At 69.0% G+C, this 10,243-nt stretch overlaps 1 protein-coding gene across 1 annotated transcript; it reads right to left on the bottom strand.

Moving 5' to 3' along the window:
* Positions 1–278: 278 nt before the first annotated feature.
* POFUT2 (protein O-fucosyltransferase 2) lies at positions 279–9,832 on the bottom strand. The gene is made up of 9 exons (XM_080824509.1): positions 9,674–9,832; positions 8,313–8,563; positions 6,178–6,322; positions 5,523–5,633; positions 4,087–4,153; positions 3,167–3,292; positions 2,274–2,454; positions 1,983–2,106; positions 279–1,347 (listed from the first exon to the last, which is right to left on the bottom strand). Exons 1-9 carry the CDS (start codon positions 9,805–9,807, stop codon positions 1,194–1,196), a joined length of 1,293 nt encoding a protein of 430 aa, XP_080680635.1. The 5' UTR covers positions 9,808–9,832; the 3' UTR covers positions 279–1,193.
* Between the last annotated feature and the right edge of the window lie 411 nt (positions 9,833–10,243).

Raw genomic sequence — 10,243 nt, 5'->3', positions numbered from 1 at the left:
GGGAACGGACCCGGCACGACCGGCCGTCCCGGTGCCTGACCTGCTGCTCTCCCCGTGCCCAGCTCTTCCCAACGCCAGCCGGGCAGCAGCCGTCCAGCGGACGATGGGAGAAGGCGCGCTCCCCGTCCCTGCCCCCACGGTCCCCAAGGGAGGCCACACGCGGAGGACAAAGCATTCGTTCTCCTTGAAACACAAAGTGAGGATCACAGTCCGGACCGTTTGTGTCGTTTTCAGCTGGAAAAAAATTCAAGGGCGTAAGAAAAACACACTTTCTAGAATTTCAGTTTTCTAGAAAACGTATTTTATTAATAGTATTTGAAGGTACAAATAAGCAGAGAATAAATACTTCATCATCTCCCCGCACACTGCGGTGACACCACGGGAGCCGAGCGCGGTCTGGGGCGGATTTTCAAAGCTCGGGAAAGGACAGAAGCCGTCCCCAGGTCACCCAGGGAGTCCGTGCGGAGTTGGGGCTCCTGGTCAGAAGGGGTGGGTGGTGGCCACGCCTGAGGCCCAGAAGGGGCTTCCGGGCAGCTGCACGAGCCCTCCGGACGCCGGAGTGACCGTCCTCCTGGCCCCCTCGCCCCTCAGCCCACTGCGCCCACCACGAGGCAGGGCCCAGGGTGTCCGACCCCCGATGCTGCCACACTCACCGGCAGCCCGCCCGCAGCCCCTCAGCCAGCCACAGGGTTCCTCTCTGTGCGGACCCGACAAAGCCCCAAAGACCTGCTGAGGAACCTTCTGGTGTCCGAGCCGGGGAGCGGAGAGCCCCTCACCGGCCAACACAGGCCTCAGGCCCAGCTCTGCAAGGTGGGGGTTCGCCTTCCCGCCAACTCACGGGGCGCCTCCCGCAGGTCAAAGTGCAGGACAAGCGGGACCGGCAGGCTGAAATGCAGCAGGCCCGTGGGCACCCGGACGCCCTCCAGGAGACCGAGCCCCTGCACCTCCTCACGTCACACCGGCCTGGCCAGCAGCGGAGCCCCAGGCAGCCCACGGCGGGGAAACACCGACAATGGACATGCGCCATGGCTCACGTGGCTGTGAGCGGTGACTGTGACCCTGCAGGGCGATGGTGGGGCAGTCTTGCCTGCCGGCCGGGGCTAACATAACCCCAAGGCCACACGGGCGCTCAGAGGAAGACGAGGCCACGCGTGCGGGCGTCCTGGGCACGGGGCACACGAGGAGCCGGTGGCTCAGTAGGCCACCCTCCAGTGCGTGGGCTGCTCGCACGCCTCCTCCCGGTCCCCGCAGAACCGGTTGTACGTCGTCCGCGGGTCGAGCCCGAGGATCTCTCTCTCCTCGTGGATCCGAAAAGAGAACGTAGAGACCGAGGTTCCTATGAAGAACCTGCCAAGGAAAGCAGGGGTCACGAGAGCCGCTGCAAGGGGCCCAGCACCCACTGGCCTGACCCCTCAGCCCGCAGCCCTGAGGCCAGGCCGGACATGCGGGGAGCAGTGGCCGCGGATCCCGCACGGGGAGGCTTGAGAACGCTGCCAGATTCTGGAAGTCTGGGGCTCAGGGGCGGGTGCTGAGAGCCAGGCTGAGATCGGGGGACAGAGAGATCAGACGAGAGGACCCCAGCCCCATAGCCTGCACGCACGGGCTCAGGGGCTCTGGGGGACCCTACAGATGCGGAGAACCAGTCCCCACACTTGAAGCGTGCTGGCCTCCTCCTGGGCCTGGTCCCCCCGCCCTCCTCTGGGGTGGGCCTGCCTCCCGCGACAATGACACACAGAGGGAGACCACAGCTGTGCTCCGCGGGGACACCCGTTGATGGGAGGCTGTGGCCGGGCTCAGGGGAGCAGGGTCCTGGGTGGGGTCCCTACGGGGGCGGCTGGGACGCCCCCATGGCAGCACTGGGGAGAACGCTGCGGGTGGGAAGCACAGCCTTGAGACGACGTTGCGTGTCAGCCCAGCCAACGGGGGACCAACTGCCACGGAGGCGGACGGACCACGGCGGGGCCGACCACAGGCAGAGGCACCTGGCATGCGCGCAGATCCACTGGTCGATGATGGCCACGCCGCCGTCCCTGTACAGCTCCAGCTCCTCCCACGTGGGCTCGAACCTCACCATCTCGGGCAGCAGCCTCCTCAGCTCCTCGTGCTCTGCAGAGCGACGGAGAGACGGTGACTGGGGGCTCCGTGGGATCCACGGCTCAGGTCCGAGGCACGGGCACGGAACCCGGCACTGCCTCCCGGCCACGCTGCGAGCTCGCAGGTGCACCTGGGCCCGCCCGGGATGTGACGGGGCCGGCAGAGCCGGAGCCGCATACCCGTCCTGATGGCGTCCGTGGCCACGAACACCCTGTCCAGCTGGTGGGTCTTCATGAGGCTGCGAATCTTCTTCACGGCCCCATCCAGGCTGGGCACATCCTCTCTGTGGCCCCAGATGAAATCTTTTCTCCTCAGGTGAACCGCGAGGTACGGGCCCCCCAGCGCAGAGCCCAGTGTGACCTGGCAGAGGAGGACCGGCTCTGAGTGTCCAGACCGCCGCTGGCCCTCGGGACAACGCGAGCTCCCTCACGGCAGCGCCCGCCCACGGGCCCATCTCAGGGACTCTTGGAGCCGAAAACTGGCTAATCACGTGGACCCTTTATCTGAGTGCCAACAAGTAAACACAACTCTAGAAAAAATGCAAATTAGATGACAAAAATCACCTATTTCTGCGTTTTCCCCAGAAATGCGATCCGAACACCCCCGTAACCGCTGCGGGATCCCTCCGCTGTGCTGGAAGGCGCCCAGGGGACCAGCGCCCGGAGGCTCACCGGGACGCCCGTGACACTGGAAACGTCGTGAAACATCGCCCGCTCGGGACAGCAGCGTGTTACCGGCTGGGGTTATGTGCAAACCCGACCCTTCAGAAGGGACTTCTACGGACACAGATGACCCCGTGTCCGCCTGGGCAATCGCCGCCTTCCCTCACTCTCTGCGGCTCCCGCGCCACCGGGCAGACGGCGCCGACGGGAAGCCCCGGGTCCGCGGCCGCTTTCACTCCCAGAGCGGCGCCTCCAGCTCGCCGAGGGGAAACAGAGCCGAGCCGTCGCCCTGAGCTTGCGGGGGGCACAAGGGGACCCTCCCGAGGGGCGTCCGCGGCTGCCCAGAGACCGACTCGGCGACTGTGCGCCTGGGTGGGCGCGTGCGCGTTGTGAGCAGCAAGAGGCGCTACCTTCATCTTGGTCCAGTCCTCCTCGAAGGGGATCCTGTCGGCCTCGTCCGTGGAGTTCAGGTACTTGCTTCGGAACTCGTCTCCCACGGCCCGCAGGTGCTTGGCGAACACCATGCTCCGCCGGGTCTGCGGGCGCAGAGAGCCGCGCTGCTGAGCAACCCCACCCCACCCCCAGCCCTGCACGGGAGCCCCGCAGCCCGCGCCGCTGACTGCCACAGGGATCCCGAGGAGGACGCCCCGGCACTCGCGGAGCCTGGACACGGACGCGCTCCTGACAGTCTGCTGGCGACAGCTCAGCAACCGGAAAGCTGCCAGAACGATCCGCCAGGACGGTCCCCACACGCAAGGACAGGATCCCCACTGAAGGAAGCCACTGTCCTCACCGCTCGCTCAGGGCCACAGTGCCCGTGAGAGGCGCAGGCCCTGCGGGCGGTGATGACAAGGCCCCTCCGTGCTTCGGGAATGACCTACTCGGGAGGCCCCCATGTCACGTGTCCAGGGAGCGGGGTCTCTCCCGGGTCCTCCCGCCCAGCTGCCCACGAGAGCACCACACCCCTCAGACAGGGCAGACCTCCCAAAGCAGAAGCCAGCGGCCGCAAGGAGGGAGCATGAAGCCCGATTCCATAGGCTCCTGCCCGACCCACAGTGCCAAGCACGCATCCTGGGACGCAGACGAGCCGGTCGCCCACAACAAGCAGCGGCGTGGGGCTGGAGCTCACAGCAGACTGCGTTTCTTTCAGTGATTGGCTGCCACAAATAGCCCTACCACGAGAGATGCCAACCAGCCGACCACGTGGACCCTGGCGGCTGTGGCCCCCCTTCCCCCCCGCCGCACCCCCCCGCACTGCGGGTCAGCCAGCGCCATCTCAGACGTTCACAGACGCGCCGAGCCGTGCCGGGGAGACTCGTGGGGCACTCACGTTCCAGTACTCCTTCCCCCCGTAGTGGTCGTGCAGAAGGTTCTCGGCTCTGTCCAGCATCACCGACCTGTTTTCAAACAACACAGAGTGTCTAACTGCCGGTACGGCTGCTATCGGCTGCCGCAGGCGTGCTGGGAACGGAGCTGAGCGCCTCCCGAGCGCACGCGGGCTGGTGCTGGGACCCCTCAGGGAGGAGGCTCCGAACACACTCCCGGGGGGGGCTGCAAGTTCTCAGCATCCGGGGACGGGGGTCCTCTCCCGTCCCAGCCACTGACCTGGGGTCAGTAAGGCCCCGTGGCAACCCGCACCAGACAAAAAACAGATAAAACGAGGCGAACAAGTAAGATGGCCCCGGCAGCATACGGAGCATGCCAGACCGCACCAGAGGGGGCTCCCAGCAGGAGCGCAGACGCGGTTTTCTAGAAGATCCGTTACTTTGTAGACTCGAGCCCAAGCGCAAAACCACACAGGAGGACACCTGCTTCCCATCTGCACGCAATCACCCAAGTGAACTCAGCCCGTCTGTGCTGCTCAAGGCGCAGGCTCGCCCCTTTCGAGAGCACTCAACCGCTTCCCTGCAAAGCGAGGCCAGGCCAGGCCCCGTCCAGGGCGACCAAACAGCCCGAAGCATCAGAATGGGCAGAGGGGACCCACCAGCAGGGGCCATGTCCACTCAAACCTGTAGGATGCAGGGGCACGAGTCTGGGGGAGGTGTGTGGCCTCCTACTCTGCCCTTGTCCCTGTGTCCCGAGTGGGACAGGGAGCCAGGGAGGGGACGGCGCGGGCAGGAGGCCGTGGCCACCCCTCTGACCACTCCGAAGTCCAGCTCTGAGGAGGCTGAGTGAGAGACCCACCTGCAGAGGCGAGCGCAGGTGGGACCTGGGGTGATGCGGCTGGGGGCTGCAGTGGGCCACCTCCTCACCCCGTGTCAGCCACCGGGGCAATCACCGGGTCCGGTGAACGAGGAAGCTCCGATCGCTGCTCCCTTCCAGTCTGGCCTGAGCCCTCACTACCCCCCGCCCCCAGGACTCCACACCTGCCCCACCGCCCCCTCGGACAGGGCCCCGTGCTATCCCGGTGTGAGTCAGACTCCTCGGCCCACAAGCAGAACGAGACCCCGGCCGGTAAATTCCCGCCCAGCAGTGGCGGGACGGCCCCATGGGAAGCGGCCCTCGCTGCACAGACCGGAGTGTGGGGACAGCCCCCGAAACCCGGGCTCTCCCCAGGGACACGGGCAGCCTCCTCCTCTCTCCCAGCCCCGCCTCACTGTGGCCCGAGTGTGGGGTGGGGACGAGGTTTACCTCTCCCGTGCCTGCCACACAGGCCACAGCCAGGAGGAATCCCGACGCCAGCAGGACGGCGCACGCGCACACACAGGCACGCGCACACACGCGCTGCCTCGCCGGCCAGTCACCAACGGAGCCGGCGGCGCTCACCTCGCCGACGTGTTCTTCAGGAGCACAGGGGCCATGATGGAAGCCGACCCCTGGACGGACAGACACGAGACGTTTAACGCTCTCGTTTCTTCGTAGCCCCAAAACCATCCCCTGGAAAACAAGAGCCCAGCGCCTCCGTCAGCCCGTTCCCAGCCGCGCGACACCTAAGCCCGGGCGTGCATGCGGACGGCTTCGCCCCGACAAGCCAGCCCTGCTCTCAGGGAAGAGTGACCGCTCGGGACTCCGGCAGGTGACGTTCTCCTGAGATCCTGTGAAGAAACCACGACTCCCGTCTGATTCCACGGGGCCGGGGGGCCGCTCGGGGAACTCTGGCCGGCAGAGCGCGCAGAGGGGCGGGAACGGGACACAAACCGGCCTCTTGGCCAGAGCCCAGACAGTAACGGCCCGAAAACAGCCGCGCCCCGTCAACGACCTCCCGGAGCACGGAGTTTCGAGAACCCGGTCATCCTGATGCTTGGTCCACGGGTGCTGCTAAGGGGAGAGCCCGCCGCGGGCAGGTCTCCTGGTGGCAGATGGGTCCGGGCGACCTGACCACCATGGCCGCGGCCACGTCCACGAGCCTCGAATGCGCCGTGGCTGTCGCAGCGAGGCCCGCGCTCCCGCCGCCCCCCCCGGGCGCCCGCCCCAGCCGCACCTGTAGTACTCGTGCTTGTCCGGCGAGTACAGCAGCGGGTCGAGGCACGGCCGCTCGTCCACCTTCTCTTCCCAAGTGCCCTCCTTCCACCCCTCCGCGTAGCTCTGCAGGACGTACACCTGGTCGATGAAGGGCCCGCCCGACTCTGGAAGAGGCCAAGGACGACCGCGTGACGAGAACCAGAAACGGACGCGCGGGCACGAGAGCCGTCGCTCTGTTTGCCACCACCCTCCTTCCCGCGGGGCCGCAGAGAGCTCACGGAGGCAGACGCGGGACGCAACAGGCGACATCAGGGCACGAGGTCCCAAAAGGCGGAGAGGCGCTGCCTGGGGCGGCAGAGCTCGACCGGGCCCTGCTGCTCCGAGGGGCTCCTCACCGGCACCCCCCCTCCAGCCGCTGGGCCTGCCCTCGCCACCCCGCACTCCCCAGTCCTCACGACCGCCACGGGCCCCACACGCGCCGTCCCCCATGCTGGCCCTCCAGCACACGCTCCCCTGCCTGCAGGGACCAGCCTCGTGGGGACTGCTCCCTTCAGGGCTGACCCTGACCCCTCAGGAGGCCATTTAAACCGCACCTCCCGGGACACCCCCCCAGCCCGTTCCCCTTCCCACGCTCATTCTCTCCGAGCCACTCCTCACCATCCGGGTCCTCCTTCCTGTCACGTGGCTTCTGCCTCCCCGCTCCCCACAGGAGCCCCAAGAGAGCAGCAGTCCGCATCCGTCCTGCCCACGGCACCCCCTCCCCTAAGAACCTGCCGGCCACGCGCACAGTGTTCATGATGATGGGTGAGCAGAGCCCAGCCACGAAAGCCGCCGCGCGTGCAAGTCTGGTGTCTCCTCCCCCCTCCCCCCTCGGGGGCTGCACTGCGGGTGGGGTCTGGTCCTGGAGCTCCAGAGGCCCCTGTCGCAGGAAGGCCAAGAGGCCCGGTGCCCTGATGCACGTGTCCGGACAGCCCGTCCCAGGACAGGCTCCCTTCCCTCCCCCTCTGTAGAGGGAGACCGCTGGGCAGGCGGAGGCCAAGCGGGTCCGCCCGCCGCAGCATGTCACCCAGGACGGCCGTCTTCTCTGCCGCTGCTGCTCTGGCCACAGGCTTGAGGCTTCAGGAGCAGCAGGGAGGGGACCGGGCTCCCCCCGCCGCATACCCCGTGTGCGCCGCTGAGCACCTCCGGTGGCTGAGGCTCACACTTGTCCCCGTATCTGCCTGTCAGGAAATGCCCTGGCCACAGCCCCTCGCGGAGGTGAAGGGCTGTTTCCCCGGGAGGCTCCGTGACCCGTGGCTCAGACAAGGCTGAGGCCGATGCCCAGACTCGGTCAGACCGGGCGCCCGGCAACGGCTCTCCCCGCGGGTCACAGAAGGACGCACTCCACACGTGCCTCTCACAAATCTCAGGGTTTGCTTCTTCCCCACGAACGGAGGTTTTAGGAAGTACTGTCCGTATCGTCCCATGCCTGCAGCCGTCACGGGACTGACCCCACCACAGGAACGGCCCAAAGGGACGGGGACTAAGGGGCGGTGAGAGCAGGACGTGGAAAATGCAGATACGCGGCTGCGGCCTGAGCTCCGCATCGCGTCGCCGCCTCCCTCCTCCAGGCTAAGGGGGCAGCAGAAGCGTGTCGCGGCCTTTTAAGCGTGTGTCTTCTGAACAACACAACGCTGAACTCTGCGCACCCTCGCTCTAAGAAGATCGTCAACTTCTCTCTAAAAAGCTGAGACTGAGCAGGACTGAGTGGAACGAGACACACTATGACGAGAATCTTGGCCAGCGGTGCAGAGAGGTGCCGGGAGGTCAGCGCCCCCTGGGGCACGGACAGCCCTCCCTTGGGGACGCGAGGCTGTCTCCGCACGGGAGCACGTCCTGCTGGGACATGCCCGACCCCCGCACGGCCTGGCCCCCGCACGGGCAGCCTCCCCACCGCCGCTACGAGCGCCCGGCGTGGGCTCACCCGCCGCCCCAGGCTTCAGAGGCAGAGGGCACGCGCTCGCACACCTCAGATCTGCGTCCCTAGACCAATTCTGGAAAGAGCAGGATGGCGGGGAGCTGTGAGTGCGAGACAGCAGCGGGGCCCCCTCGCACACAGGGTCAGCGCGTCCAGGCCGCAGACAGCCGGCTGACGGCCCGCGACCACCGCCTCACCTGCAATGAACTGCTCGTACTCGATGACCGGGATGTTTCTGTTGAGACTCGGAAGGTCGAAGAAGTCGGACCAGGGAATGCGCACCTGGTGGATGTCCGGGCTCTGCCAGTGGTAGAGGCGGCCCCAGGGGGGCAGCACCAGCACCCACTCCTCCGTCTCCAGCAGCGTCTTCAGGAGGGAGGCCACGCGGATGTACACGTCCCTGCGGAGGTTGAAGCCCTCTGGGGGGTTGACGTCATACAGGAGGTACCTGGGGGCGAGCAGTTCCCGGTGAGGGCGGCAGCGGCCAGCGCGCGGCTGCACAGCCCACCACTCACGGAGCCCGCGAGGGGCCAGCACGCAGGTTCGCTCGGGCCCCGCGGCCAGCAACCACCCGCGACCCGCAGAGTCTGGGCGACAAGAGCCCGAGGATCCCCCGCCCGGTTCCACTCTCCGCGGACAGCGCAGACCCCCGACCTGTCTGCGGGATCCGGAGGGCAACGAGAGCCTCCGCAGCGTCGGGTCACTCAGGAAACCCGTGAGAAGCCGCTGCGCGCGGACTCGGGGACGCGTCTCAATGTCCAATGAAGACCATCGCCGGCAGTGCCCGCTCTGTCCTCCGCCCCGCGCTCGCGTGCTGAGCCGCCCCGCACCCGCGCCCGCACGCCGGCCCTGACACCCTGCGGCTCCCGGGCCCGCGCAGACCCCGCCGCGACCGAGGAGGCTGCGACGTAACCCCCTCCCGGAGCCGCAGGGGGACCCGCTGACCATCCCGGCCCGTCAGCGCGCGGCGCGGGCAGCTCGGGCCGAACCCCGGGAGCGGCTGGACCGCAGACACCCGTTTCCCGCCGCGGACGCTTCCGCGGGCAGCCGGGGCGGCCCCGCGCGGACACGCACAGGAGCTACGGGCCAGGCCCCAGGCCGGCTGCTCGACGCTGACCCACAGCCGGCCCTTCCGGGGCCTCCGGGACGCCGCAGCTGCGGGGTGCGGTGCGGCGCTGACGGGGTGCGGGGGTGCGGGGGTGCGGGTGCGGGTGCGGGGGTGCGGGGGTGCGGCGCTGACGGGGTGCGGGGGTGCGGGGGTGCGGCCCTGACGGGGTGCGGGTGCGGGGGTGCGGCGCTGACGGGGTGCGGGTGCGGGGGTGCGGGGGTGCGGGGGTGCGGCGCTGACGGGGTGCGGGGGTGCGGCGCTGACGGGGTGCGGGTGCGGGGGTGCGGGGGTGCGGCGCTGACGGGGTGCGGGTGCGGGAGTGCGGCGCTGACGGGGTGCGGGGGTGCGGGTGCGGGGGTGCGGGGGTGCGGGGGTGCGCGCCGTGGAGCCCGCCCCGCCCCCCGCCCCCCGCCCCCCGCGGCCCCGACCCCGGCGCGGACGCGCTTTTACCGTCTGCGGGACGCCGCCCCCGACAGGATGTCGGCCGCCGACTGGCCGGGCCAGAACTCCTCGCCCGACCCCGAGGCCCGCGGCCACGACGCCGCTTCCAGCAGCACCAGGACGACGACGCCGAGCGCAGCCATGGCCCCGGGCGGCCACGCACTTCCGGCGGCCGCGCCCCGCCCCGGAAGCGCCCCCGCCCTCCGCCGCGCGTCTCCTGAAGCCACGGCAACGCCGCGCGTGCGTCTTGCGTCATCCCGAGGCTGGGCGTCTCGCGGAAGCGTCTCGCGGAAGCGTCTCGCGGGCGGCGCCGCGCGCAGGCGGGGCCGGTGCCGGGCCTGGGGCGGGGCTCGTCTAGGGGCGGGGCCCCGCGTCTGTGGGCGGAGCCAGAGGACCGGGGCGGGGCTGGGTGTGGGCGGAGCCAGGCCGGGCGGGGCCGACCTGGGGGCGGGGCCGCGCCGGGCGGAGCGCAGGCCGCGGTGGGCTCCGGCGGGGGTGCGCGCGGCGCGGGTCTCGGGCTCCGCTGGGCGGCGGGCGCGCGGCCGGCGGGGTTCGGGGCGGGCAAACCGCGGGACTGAG

Source organism: Martes martes (assembly GCF_963455335.1).
Source record: "Martes martes genome assembly, chromosome: 1".
Classification (NCBI taxonomy): Eukaryota; Metazoa; Chordata; class Mammalia; order Carnivora; family Mustelidae; genus Martes; species Martes martes.
The sequence above is the reverse complement of the archived record's forward strand: the minus strand, read 5'-3'. Positions and strand labels throughout refer to the sequence as shown.

Bases quoted from the DNA above. Each gene is read 5' to 3' on its own strand.
- POFUT2 (XM_080824509.1), bottom strand. From the start codon at position 9,807: ATGGCTGCGCTCGGCGTCGTCGTCCTGGTGCTGCTGGAAGCGGCGTCG. The intron at 8,564-9,673 runs GTAAAAGCGCGT...GCTCGCCCCCAG, and splicing joins GGGGCGGCGTCCCGCAGACG to GTACCTCCTGTATGACGTCA. The intron at 3,293-4,086 runs GTGAGTGCCCCA...CTGCGCCCGCAG, and splicing joins GGGGGAAGGAGTACTGGAAC to ACCCGGCGGAGCATGGTGTT.